This window comes from Pongo pygmaeus, chromosome 9, assembly GCF_028885625.2.
Source record: "Pongo pygmaeus isolate AG05252 chromosome 9, NHGRI_mPonPyg2-v2.0_pri, whole genome shotgun sequence".
NCBI classification, from domain to species: Eukaryota; Metazoa; Chordata; class Mammalia; order Primates; family Hominidae; genus Pongo; species Pongo pygmaeus.
This window is the reverse complement of record NC_072382.2, coordinates 19,563,885-19,577,170: the sequence shown is the minus strand read 5'-3', so window position 1 is coordinate 19,577,170 and position 13,286 is coordinate 19,563,885. Positions and strand designations below refer to the sequence as shown.

The following is a 13,286-nucleotide window of genomic DNA, read 5'->3' as shown; positions in this document are numbered from 1 at the left end:
CCATCAAAAAATCATGAAAATTAGAACTTCTACAACAGGCTTGGCAGTCACTACTAACCAATCTGTTCTCCTGTTTTGCTCCCTTACCTGCCACAGTACCTTAAAATGACCACCTACGATTACTACCACTTGACCAGCTAGTTTTTCTTTTTTCTTTTTTTTTTGAGACAGAGTTTTGCTTGTTGCCCAGGCTGGAGTGCAATGGCACCATTTCTGCCCACTGCAACCTCTGCCTCCCGGGTTGAGGCAATTCTCCTGCCTCAGCCTCTTTTTTCTTTGAGACAGAGTCTTGCTCTGTTGCCCAGGTCGGAGTGCATTGGTGCAATCTCGGCTCACTGCAACCTCCACCTCCTGGGTTTCAGCGATTCTCCTGCTTCAGTCTCCTAAGTAGCTGGAATTCTAGGCGTGTGCCTCCATACCTAGCTAATTTTTGTAATTTTAGTAGAGATGGGGGTTTCACCATGTTAGCCAGGCTCGTCTCGAACTCCTGGCCTCATGTGATCTGCCCACCTCGGCCTCCCAAAGTGCTGGGATTACAGGCGTGAGCCACCACACCCAGTCTTTTATTTTAATATACATTTTAAAGGCTAAGTGAAGCAGTGGAAGGGGAGAAGGAAAAAAAAACCTGTTAACTGGTTGTGATCAACTAGTTGCAATACTGCTGCACTTAAACCAGCCACGACCCCACTAGCTTTTCTATAAAGCCCAGTGAGGCTTTCTTTTTTTTTTTGTTGGCTCTCAGTTGACACCTAGGCTGGAGTGCAGCGGTGCAACCATAGGTCACTACAGCCTCAACCTCCCAGGACTCAACCAGTCGTCCCACTTCAGCCTCCTGTGTAGCTGGCACTACAGGTGCACACCACCAAGCCTGGCTAATTTTTAAATTTTTGTGTAGAGAAAAGGTCTCACTGTATTATCCAGGGAGGCTGATGTTTTAGTTGGCCTGTTTTAAAGGACTAAATATATATTTTTTTCCCCCACAGATTTTCAAATCAGAGAGAAGTAATGCTCCTGCTGTATAAAACATGAACTTGGTGTTGGATGTAGTTTTTGTCAGTTTGTACTATCATTACATGCTCTGAAGGAGGGAGAGTTTGAAGGCACAGCCCTCTCATCCAGTTGGGAGGTCTCAGTGACTTCACAAAGAGATGGCACTAGAACTGAATCTGAACAGAAACATGTCACTGGCAAGAGGGTAAGGACATTTCTAGAATAGGAAATTATAGTTAAGTCAAGGTATGCTGAGGTAACAGAGAGATGATGGAATATAGGGCTTATGTTCAATGTTTCTTTCATCCAAAGGTTGCTTTTTTTTTTTTTTTTTGAGACAGTTTCACTTTTGTTGACCAAGCGGGAGTGCAGTGGGGCAATCTCGGCTCACTGCAACCTCCACCTTCCAATTTCAAGTGATTCTCCTGCCTCAGCCTCCTAAGTAGCTGGGATTACAGGTGCCCGCCACCACGCCTGGCTAATTTTTCTATTAGTAGAGACAGGGTTTCACCATGTTGGTCAGGCTGGTCTCAAACTCCTATCTCATGATCCACCCGCCTCGGCCTCCCAAAGTGCTGGGATTACTAAGGTTGCTTTTTTACCCTAGTATTTTTATAATGATCCCCCAAAGTTCCAGGAAACCCACACTTTATTTATAAGATGGAGTTTCACTCTTGTTGCCTAGGCTGGAGTGCAATGGCACGATCTCAGCTCACCACAACCTCCGCCTCCTGGGTTCAAGCGATTCTCATGCCTCAGCCTCCCAAGTAGCTGGGATTACAGGCATGTGCCACCACGCCCAGCTAATTTTCCTCCCTTTATTTCTTTAAAAAATAGAGACAGGGTTTTACCGTGTTGCCCAGGCTGGTCTTGAGCTCCTGGACTCAAGTGATCCACTGCTCCCAGCCCACTCCACACTCTTCTTAAGTCAAGGTTTCAATGGTCACCACATACTCTAGAGGAACAGTTTGTGGCGACTTAGCTTGGTACCACAAAGGAAAACCAGTTTCACAAGTGGCTTACTAGAGAACCCCTACTTTTTTTTTTTTTTTTTTTAAGAGACAGAGTCTCACTCTGTCACCCAGTGGCACAATCTTGGCTCACTGCAACCTCCAGCTCCCAGGTTCAAGCGATTCTCCTGCCTCAGCCTCCTGAACTACAGGTGCGTGCCACCATGCCCGACTAATTTTGTATTTTTAGTAGATATATTGGCCAGGCTGGTCTCCAACTCTTGGCCTCAAGTGATCCGCCTGCCTCAGCCTCCCAAAGTGTTAGGATTACAGGTATGGGCCACCACAACCAGCCTAAGTTCATATTACTTACTGAGTTCATTATTTCTTGCATGTGTTTCTTTTTCTTTTTATTTTTTTTAAGAGACGGAGTTTCACTCTTGTTGCCCAGGCTGGAGTGCAATGCCATGATCTCAGTTCATTGCAACCTCTGCCTCCTGCGTTTCAAGAGATTCTCCTGCCTCAGCCTCCCGCGTAGCTGGGATTACAGGCATGTGCCACCATGCCCGGCTAATTTTGTTATTTTTAGTAGAGACAGGGTTTCTTCATGTTGGCCAGGATGGTCTCAAACTCTCGACCTCAGGTGAACCGCCTGCCTTGGCCTCCCAAAGTGCTGTGATTGCAGGCATGAGCCATTGCGCTTGGCCGCATGTGTTTCTTAATGGCACCTACCTGCATTTCCTAGCCCCTGAATATCTTTAGACTTTTATGTTAGTAGCTTATAGTAAGATATTATGGAGGATCATAGGTATAGGGCTCTGACTAGACCTCTAGCTTGGATGCAGCAAGACTGAAACAGCTGGACTAGTATTTTGAGCAATCCTAGGCCTTGGAGAAATTTCTCAGCCACCCAACTTGCACAGGCAAAACTGAAGCCTTGGCGTCCTCTGGTGGTAGACTGGTTACCAGAGTCAGACATGCTTCTCAACTAGGAATAGGCAAGCATGAAAGTTCACAGAAGCCACAGTAAACATGGCACATTTTCCCAGATCATCTTTACTTAAAGATTTTTTGGGAGAAAAAGGTAGGCAGCAAACATTTATATTAAAACAAATGCAGATAGTAATACTGAAATAATATATAAAATTGACATTACTTTTTGAGACAAAGGAAGAGACATCAAAGACATTTTAAGCCGAGCTCCTCATGAGCTTCCTAAACCCCAGGGGAGGGAAGAGACCCCTGCATTCTTGTTCTGTCTAATATTATCAGTGGGGCTGTTTTGACAGAGAAGTCTCAGAAGCAGCGAATTAAGTGCTTACTCATTTGGCAATGTCCCAGTGAGTTATATAAATAAATGAAACCACAGGCTTTCTCATTTTAGAGCATTTTAACCTGCTTTTTAGAAGGCCTGAGTAAACAGAAGCTTTATGCTTGAGTTGAATTTCATTTTCTGCTAAAGTGATTTTTTTCCTCCTATAAATGTTAACATGCTTAACTGAGGGTATGGCATGTGAGGTGGTCAGTGTCCTAAGACCCATATGGACTTGGGTTGGCATTACCAGACATGGAGTTACAAATATACTTTCCAAGGCTGTCATCAGAAATGCAAAACCACTCACCTTCGGCAACAATAACAAAAAGGAAACAAAACAAAGAACTGAAGAACAAAAGATTATATATAATTAGAACTGTATGGTGTAATTTAAGCACTGCCGAATACTTGGCTCTTAAAGAAGGGGGTTACTCCTGCAGGATCTGCTTTTCATATTTTATGTGAAAACAAGAACTTCCTTTGAGGAAAAAAGTGCCATTATACTTCCTTTCCAAATATTGCTTATTTTCTGTAATTGTCCTTTTTCTTTGTTGTTGTTGACCCTTTATCTTATTTATTTTTTTCAGGCAGCCTCTTGAACTAGAGTAGGCTCAGAGGCTCCCTGTCGGTGACATTTTATTACTTTGCAATAACAGACTGAAGGGGCAGATCCTCACACAGACTTTCTAGGGTAATGTAGCAACGTACTGTCCTTTTCTTGAAGTATGAGAGACAAGGTCAATGAAATGTGCTTAGAAGCATAATGGGAGTCAGATTCTGGTGCATGCTACTGACATTTTAGGGTCTACCTAAGAAAAAGTAATTCATAACCTCCCATATAGTTTAATTTAGTGATTTTGTTAAGTTTCACAAAATTATTTCTCATTCTTCTTGGAATTCTACTCTTCATTTTACAAAGCCTTAAATTGAGACTCAAAAATCACATGACAAAGTGCCTGTAGCTTCAGGAAAATACAACTTTTTTTTCCCTTCTGGTTAAGTAAAATAAGAATTTGGAGCAAAAATATCCTAATTCAGAATAACTAAAAGGGGAGTATCAGTGGTAAGTTATGTTGTGCCGGAAAAAAGAACAAAAAAGGCAGACACCAAACACCTCAGTTTTCCCAAGATTAAATGATTATTAAAAAAGCGCGCCACACTGTATAGAAATCAACATTCTCTCCCATAATTCTGTGCATCTGGGACTACAGAAATGTCATTGTCCCTGCCCCACATCTTCAAATTAACATTTTCAGGTCACAACAATAAGTCTTCCCAAAGGGGACCTTCCGGAAAAACAAGCTATTTCCTCGGCTCATATTCCCCTGGAAAACAAAACAAAACACAAATAATACCTAGCGAGATGAGATCAGCCAATCCAAATCAGCAGAGAGGTCCAACTGGGAGACGTGACTAAATCTAGGACAAAACTGGGACTATCACTACAGAACAAGGATTTGTATTCTCTGAAAGGCTGAGCTACTATGAACTAACTACAATTTCTCCTTAATAAGTTCTTACTCTGGGCAGACAGAATGCCCAGGTTGGATTCTGGCTTTGCCACTTTCCAGCTGGCTTAGCAAATGAGTCATGTAGAACAGTGCCTAACATTGAGTAAGTGCTAGCTTTCATTTATTTCTTTGTTTTTCTTTTTTGAGATGGAGTCTCGCTCTGTTGCCCAGGCTGTAGTGCAGTGGTGCAATCTCAGCTCACTGCAACTCTGCCTCCCAGGTTCAAGTGATTCTCCTGTCTCAGCCTCCTAAGTAGCTGGGACAGGAACGCACCACCATGCCTGGCTAATTTTTGTACTTTTAGTGGAGGTGGGGTTTCACCATATTGGCCAGGCTGGTCTCGAACTCCTGACCTCAAGTGATCCGCCCATCTTGGCCTCCCAAAAGTGCTGGGATTACAGGTGTGATCCACCATACCCAGCCTATTTATTTCTTAATGAAATGAAATCATGTTTCTAAGGACTACTTATAAAATCTTATAATCAAAGTAATAACCTGGACAACATAGCAAGACCCCATCTCTACAAGAAATTAAAAAATTAAAGGCCGGGTGCGATGGCTCACACCGGTAATCCTAGCACTTTGAGAGACCAAGGCAGGAGGATCACTTGAGCTCAGGAATTTGAGACCAGCCTGCACAACATGGCAAAACTCCGTTGCTACAAAAAATTGGCCAGGCATGGTGGCTCACGCCTGTAATCTCAGCACTTTGGGAGGCTGAGGCAGGCAGATCACCTGAGGTCAGGAGTTCGAGACTGGCCTGACTAACATGGTGAAACCCCATCTCTACTAAAAATACAAAAATTAGCCGGGCATAGTGGCGGGCACCTGTAATCCCAGCTACTCAGGAGGCTGAGGCCGGGGAATTGCTTGAACCTGGGAAGTGAAGATTGCAGTGAGCCAAGATCGCACCACTGCACTCCAGCCTGGATGACAGAGCAAGCCTCCGTCTCAAAACAAACAAACAAACAAACAAAAACCAAAAAACAGAGGGGAGGGGGGAGGGATAGCATTAGGAGATATATCTAATGCTAAATGATGAGTTAATGGGTGCAGCACACCAGCATGGCACATGTATACATATGTAACAAACCTGCACGTTGTGCACATGTACCCTAAAACTTAAAGTATAATAATAAAATTTAAAAAACAAAAAAACAAAAAAACAAAAAAATAAGCTGGGCTTAGCGGTATGTGCCTGTAGTCCAAGCTACTTGGGATGCTGAGGTGGGAAGATCACTTGAGCCAGAGACTTCAGCCGGGAGGTAGAGGTTGCAGTGAGCCAATACCATGCCACTGCACTCCAGCCTGGATGACAGAGTGAGACCCTGTCTCAAAAACAAAACAAAACAAAAAAATTAACAGGACATGGTGGCAGCATGCCTGTAGTCCTAGCTACTTGGGAGGCTGAGGTAGGAGGATTGCTTTACCCCAGGAGTTTCAGGCTACAGTGAGTCGTGATGCCACCACTACACACCAGCCTGGGCGACAGAGCTTGTCTCTAAAAAATAAAAAACCAAATAAATAAATAAAAATAAAGTAATAATGTTCTGAGTGCAACTGAGTACACTTTGGAGTATAAATCTGAGCCTTCCCAAATATAGGCCATGTGACCTTGCATTATGTAATTGGCACTAAATTGCTCTAAGCCCCAGTTTCTTCATATGTGAAATGGGTGATTAAGAATGACACCTATTCTCACACAGCTGTTTTGAGGATTACATGAGCTGATGTAAGAAAAGCTCTTAGCATGATATCTGGTATACAGTAAATGCCCAATCAAGATTTGCTGTTGGTGTAAGCACCTACAGGAACAACTGTTCCTACTTTAAGTGTGTTTGACACCGTAATCCATTCTCTGTCTGCTTTCTTCCTATAACAGAGTGTTAGTCAGAAAAGGAAGGAAGAAAAGGCCATTTTTTCCATTTAAACAGGGACCACACTGTACAATAGAGAGTAAAACTCAGAATGAAATGCACAATGTTCATGGTAGGTCTGTACTGAAATCATTCAAGTATTCTAGCTTGGATTCACAGAGGGGCTTTGTGGGCACACTAAGCAAGAGCAACTACAAACAACACTCAGGCCTTTTCGTTCAGACTTCAAAGGCCTTTCTCTTATATATCACTAGTGCTATAAAATAATGCAACAAAGAGCTTCTTTATACACTTTCTTCTGCAGTCCTTTAAGAAGTGGACCCCCCTTCCAAAACAGCTTTAAACTGATAATCATTTTAAGTGATCCTGTGCCAAATTTAGCCCACAGCCAATCCATTTGTTGTTATTGTCTTTTTTTTTTTTGAGATGGAGTCTCGCTCTGTCACCCAGGCTGGAGTGCAGTGGCACAATCTCGGCTCACTGCAACCTCCACCTCCTGGGTTAAAGCAATTCTCTTGCCTCAGCCTCCCCAGTAGCTGGGACTACAGGCACATGCTGCCATGCCTGGCTAATTTCTTTTGTATTTTAGTAGAGATGGGGTTTCACTGTATTGCCCAGGCTGGTCTCAAACTCCTGACCTCAAGTGATCTGCCCACCTTGGCCTCCCAAAGTGCTGGGATTATAGCCGTGAGCCACTGCACCTGGCCTGTAGTTTTTTGTTAAGAGACATGTCTGGCTGTGTTGCCCGGGCTAGCCTCAAACTCCTGGACTCATGTGATCCTCCTGGCTCAGCCTCCTGAGTAACTGGAACTATAGGCGTGAGCCACCATACCTAGCCGTTATTTTATTTTCCTTTTTTGGATACAGGGTCTCACTCTGTCACCCAGGCTGAAGTGCAGTGGTGCAATCTTGGCTCACTGCAGCCTTGACCTCCCAGCCTCAGGTGATCCTCCCACCTTAGCCTCCTGGGTAGCTGGGACTATAGGTGCTATGCCTGGCTAAGTTTTTGTATTTTCTGTAGCGATGAGGTCTCATCATGTTGCCTCAACTGGTCTCAAACTCCTAGGCTCAAGCAATTTGCCCACCTAGACCTCTCGAAGTGCTAGAATTATAAGCATGAGCCACTGCACCCAGCCCATTATTTTATTTTCCAATAAAGCTTTGCCTAGATAATAAATAATTTTTTGTTGCAGATTATACACCTTATAGTAATAACCCTAAATTGGTATCTAGGCAAAATCATCCACTAACAAGACTCTAGAAGTATGAGACCAGCTCTGTCAATACCACTGTGACAAATAAGTGGTTATGAAAGGTGAGTTTGGGGGAAAAAAAAGAGTCTAAAATCAAGGCCATCATTTTACCAGGATAATAATCTACCTGGATCGTATTTGTAAGTTGAATGTAGGCACTCAAATGGCTTCTAGGTCTCATCTAGGGATTCTTTGTTCTTCATTACTCCTGCTCATGATTTCTAAACATCACATTTTACTATTATGCCAAAGTGAAAACACAGAACATTGTAAAGTGTACATTAACTGGCAGACTAGACTAACTCTAGCTAAAGTGAGCTACAAGAGTTAACTTGGGATTCCAGAGACAATATTTAAGAAAACAAACAAATAAAAATAAAACAAAATAAAATGAGAGAGACAGAGAAAAAGAAATACCTCTTTTTGTAGCATGCACCAACAATCTATCCAAGACGTATATATTGGGGAGTAAGGAGGGCATCCACCAGCAAGACTAAAATAGAAAAAAATATGGAGCTATTCATGTTAATATTAACCAAACATTCTCTTGAGACGTTGATAAACCTTGTCAAAATATTCTGCTGCATAGAAAGATTCCCTGAGAGATCATTTTAGTTCAATGAAACAAATCATATTGGAGCAGGGGAAAGATCAAGCGTCCAAAAGAGAATTCCTCCCCTATATTTAGGTTTCAAATAAATAAATAAACATAAACTTCAACCTCAATTTCTAAAACACTTAGACTTTTCATTTGTAGACAAATGAAACTCCAGAACACAGCATTTACATGATTAAAGAGCAGGGAAAGGTGGCCGGGCACGGTGGCTCACACCTGTAATTCCAGCACTTTGGGAGGCAAGGCAGGTGGATCATTTGAGGTCAGGAGTTCAAGACCAGCCTGGCTAACACGGTGAAACCCTGTCTCTACTGAAAATACAAAAACATGAGCTGGCATGGTGGCGCATGCCTGTAATCCCAGCTACTCGGGAGGCTATGGCATGTGAATTGCTTCAACCCAGGAGGCGGAAGTTGCAGTGAGCCAAGATCGCACTACTGCACTCCAGCCTGGGTGACAGAGTAAGAACCAGTCTCAAAAAAAAAAAAAAAAAAAAAAAAGAGCAGGGACAGGGGATTTAAAAACTAACTGGTGTTCACAAAGAAACTAAACATGAAAACAGATATAAACAGTAGATATATATGTTCCTACTCAGGTATAATCACTTCATCTTGAAAAAACTGTAAATAATAATAATACATTTAATTCATCCTCCAAGTTTACACTATGCTAAAAAATGGCACTTGCTCTACATATCAGAAAACATCACAGCTTGCCAGGAGTAACATGAAACAAACAAAACCAGAAAACAAACAATGTAAAATGTTCAAAACTCCACATAGCTACCTGATCTTATTTGAAAACAATAACATGTTTAATGATATGTCAGGTACCATATGGGAAAAGAATTTTGAATTAAATAAAAAAGGCAAGGCTGGGTGCGGTGGCTCACTCCTGTAATCCCAGCACTTTAGGAGGTCGAGGAGGGCGGACCACCTGAGGTCAGGAGTTTGAGACCTGCCTGGCCAACATGGTGAAACCCCGTCTCTACTAGAAATACAGAAATTAGCCGGGGGTGGTGGCAAGTGCCTATAATCCCAGCTACTCTGGAGGCTGAGGCAGGAGAAGTGCTTGAACCCGGGAGGTGGAGGATGCAGTGAGCCAAGATTGCGCCACCACACTCCAGCCTGAGCAACAGAGCAAGACTCTGTCTCAACAATAACAACAACAAAAAAATACAAAAAATTAGCCAGGCATGCTGGTGGGCGCCTGTAATCCCAGCTACTCAGGAGGCTGAGGCAGGAGAATCGCTTGAACCTGGGAGGTGGAGGTTGCAGTGAGTCAAGATTGCACCACTGCACTACAGCCTGGGCAACAGAGTGAGACTCCATCTCAAAAAAGAAAAAAAAAAAAAAAAGCAAAATTTTGCCCATCTCAGTAGAGTCACTTGGCATCTAGAATTTGGAAATCAATGGAGTCTACCACTGTACCAAAACCTGCCCTTCTAACCAATACAGAGAAAAGGTCATCAAACTTTCCATAGACTAAATATCCTAATTCTGTTTCTTTAAAACTCAGTTTCTCCATAAAGCCCCTAGGAAAAACAGGTATGGGTTGTCATTTAATCCCTGATACACCTTTTGTCACTTTCATAGAAAAGATAAAGATTTAAAATAACAATATGTTGGCTGGGCATGGTGGCTCACCCCTGTAATCCCAGCACTTTAAGAGGCTGAGGAAGGAGAATCACTTGAGCCTAGAAATTTAAGAACAGCCTGGGCAACAAAGTGAGACCCTGTGTCTTCACAAAAAATAATTAGCCAGGCATGGTGGCATGCACATGTACTCCCAACTACTTGGGAAGCTGAGATGGGAGGATCACTTGAGCTCAGGAGTTCGAGGCTGCAGTGAGCTAGGACTTCACCACCACATTGCAGCCCTATCTCTAAAAAAATTAAAAATAAATAAAAATAGGCCAGGTGCAGTGGCTCACGCCTGTAATTCCAGCATTTTGGAAGTCCGAGGTAGGCAGATCACCTGAGGTCAGGAGTTCGGGACCAGTCTGGCCAACATAGCGAGACCCTGTCTCTACTAAAAATGCAAAAATTAGCCCAGCATGGTGGCACATGCCTGTAATCACAACTTCTTGGGAAGCTGAGGCATAAGAACTGCTTGAATCCAGGAGGTGTATGTTGCAATGGAGCGAGACTGCACCACTGCACTCCAGCCTGGGTGACAGAGTAAGATTCTGTCTCAAAAAACAAAACAAAACAAAACAAAAAATAACAACAACAACAACAACAACCACCAAAAAAAAAACCTATAAATAATAATAGTAATTGGCCTGGCATGGTGGCTCATGCCTGTAATCCCAGCACTTTGGGAGGCTGAGGCGGGTGGACCACTTGAGGTCAGGAGTTCGAGACCAGCCTGGCCAACATGGTGAAACCCTGTCTCTACCAAAAATACAAAAATATTAGCTGGGCATGGTGGCGCATGCCTGTAATCCCAGCTACTCGGGAGGCTGAGGCGGGACAATCACTTGAACCCAGGAGGTGGAGGTCGCAGTGAGCCGAGATCGTGCTACTGCACTCCAGCCTGGGCAACATAGCAAGACTCCATCTCAAAAAAAAAATAAGCAAAAATAATAATAATTAATAAATAAATACAAATTGAGGCTGCTGCTGCATAGGGCATACAGAGAAAAAAATTAGGAATCTTCTAATGGTATCAATTATACTTTTCTTCCCCGCCTTTTTAAAAAATACCAATCAGAGATTGATACTGATCATTCATCTTTCCTAAATTTCTACAAGGCTGCTCCGCCTGTCAGCATACAGTCAACCACCTACTAGAATAAAAAATACAAAGTGCTTACCCACAGTTGTTGACAGCCATAAGATTGGAGACAAGCACAAAGGGATAGGTCAACATACTCGCAAAAAACTGTAAAATGGAAACAAGGCAGCTGTTATTAGATCATTCCTAGTCTTTATTCTCCTTTCCTTTACCTTAAAGGCCTAGTGCCACTGCGGTGAGACACTCTAACACTTGTCTCGCTTTCTCGGTACCCTGGAAAGACAACAGTTACAGTTTTGAGCCTGGAGATGCTTCTTCCTCTTAACACACCACTGCATCCAACATTTTAACAAAAGGCCAGAAGAATTCTCTGATCCTGAGTAGCTGGGACTATAGGCACACGCCACCATGCCCAACTACTTTTTTTTTTTTTTGAGACGGAGTTTCGCTCTTGTTGCCCACGCTGGAGTGTAATGGTATGATATTGGCTCACTGCAACCTCCGCCTCCTGGGTTCAAGCGATTCTCCTGCAACCTCCGCCTCCTGGGGTTCAAGCGATTCTCCTGCCTCAGCCTCCCAAGTAGCTGGGATTACGGGCATGCACCACCATGCCCAGCTAATTTTGTAGTTTTAGTAGAGACAAGATTTCTCCAAGTTGGCCAGCTGGTGTCGAACTCCCGACATCAGCCTCCCAAAGTGGTGGGATTACAGGAGTGAGCCACCGCGCCTGCCCCGGCTACTTTTTTTTTTTTTTTCACTTTTGTAGAAATGGGGTCTTGCTCAGTTGCCCAGGCTGGTCTTGAACTCTTGGCCTCAAGTGATCCTCCTTCCTTGGCCTCCCGAAGTGCTGGGTTTACAGGTGTGAGCCACCATGTCTGGCCTGAACAATATTATTTAGGAGGAAAGGCACACCCCCTATGAAAGCTAAGCAGTACCAAACCATGCAGGATGTGAGGCAGGGGCTCTGCCTTACTCTCTTTATTTTCACATGTGAGTCTGTGGTTCCTTCGAAAACTGAGTTATTCTCTTTTTTTTTTTGAGATGGAGTCTCGCTCTGTCACCCAGGCTGAAGTGCAGTGGCGTGATCTCAGCTCATTGCAGCCTCCGTCTCCCAGGTTCCAGTGATTCTCCTGCCTCAGCCTCCCGAGTAGCTGGGATTATAGGCATGCACCATCACGCTCGGCTAATTTTAGTATTTTTAGCAGAGACGGGGATTCATCATGTTGGCCAGGCTGGTCTCGAACTCCTGACCTCAGGTGATCTGCCCACCTCACCCTCCCAAAGTGCTAGGATTACAGGCATGAGCCACGGCACCTGGCCGAAAACTGAGTTATTCTTACCTTTGACAAATATAACAAATTTGAGGGAGATGTCCCAGTGAGACATCTGGTTATCTTAAAGCAGTGATGACACAAGCCAGATTTAAAAGGAAAACAAAACAAAACACAACTATTCCTAGAAGGTTAAAAGGATTTTAAAAAAACTCACTCCTGTGACAGCTTGAGAATAACTCTTCATTTCATTCATGGTAGAAACCTAAAACAGGAAAAGAGCCTTAATTAATTGCCTACAACACTACAACACATCAATATATTCTTTTTTCCTTTTCTTTTCTTTTTTTCTTTCAGACAGTGTCTCGCTCTGTCACCCAGGCTGAAGTGCAGTGACCTCCTGAAGCACACACCACCACGCCCAGCTAATTTCAAAATATTTTTTAAGAAATGGTGTCTTTTTTTTTGAGATAGGGTCTCCCTATGTTTGCCCAGGCTGGTCTCAAACTCCTGGGCTCAAGAGATCCTCTCACCTTGACCTCTCAAAGTGCTGAGATTATAGGCGTAAGCCACTATGCTCAGCTAAGAGACGGTGTCTTACTATGTTGCCTAGGCTGGTTTCAAACTCCTGGCTTCAGGCAAACCTCCCACCTAAGCCTCCTCAGTCGCTGGAATCATAGGCTGGAGCTACTGTGCCTTGCTCTCCATGTCAATACAGTCTATCTCTAAATTATCAGTTTGACAGCTTGAAAATTAATTTTTTT

The 13,286-nt window shown here is 43.4% G+C and overlaps 1 protein-coding gene across 6 annotated transcripts in view; it reads right to left on the bottom strand.

Annotated features, from left to right (window-relative positions):
• Nucleotides 1-4,370: 4,370 nt before the first annotated feature.
• Nucleotides 4,371-13,286, bottom strand: part of MTCH2 (mitochondrial carrier 2) — a 28,465-nt gene continuing 19,549 nt past the window's right edge. For 4 of the 6 annotated variants that reach the window (XM_054439540.2, XM_054439539.2, XM_063671823.1 and 1 more), the window contains 4 exons: nucleotides 12,740-12,787; nucleotides 11,331-11,398; nucleotides 8,314-8,389; nucleotides 4,371-4,580 (listed from right to left, as the gene is read on the bottom strand). In XM_054439540.2, the coding sequence (XP_054295515.2) occupies nucleotides 4,494-4,580; nucleotides 8,314-8,389; nucleotides 11,331-11,398; nucleotides 12,740-12,787 (279 nt within the window). In that variant the 3' untranslated portion in view covers nucleotides 4,371-4,493. The remainder of the gene's footprint in view (nucleotides 4,581-8,313; nucleotides 8,390-11,330; nucleotides 11,399-12,739; nucleotides 12,788-13,286) is intronic. The other 2 variants (XM_054439541.2, XM_063671822.1) reach the window with 1 other exon arrangement.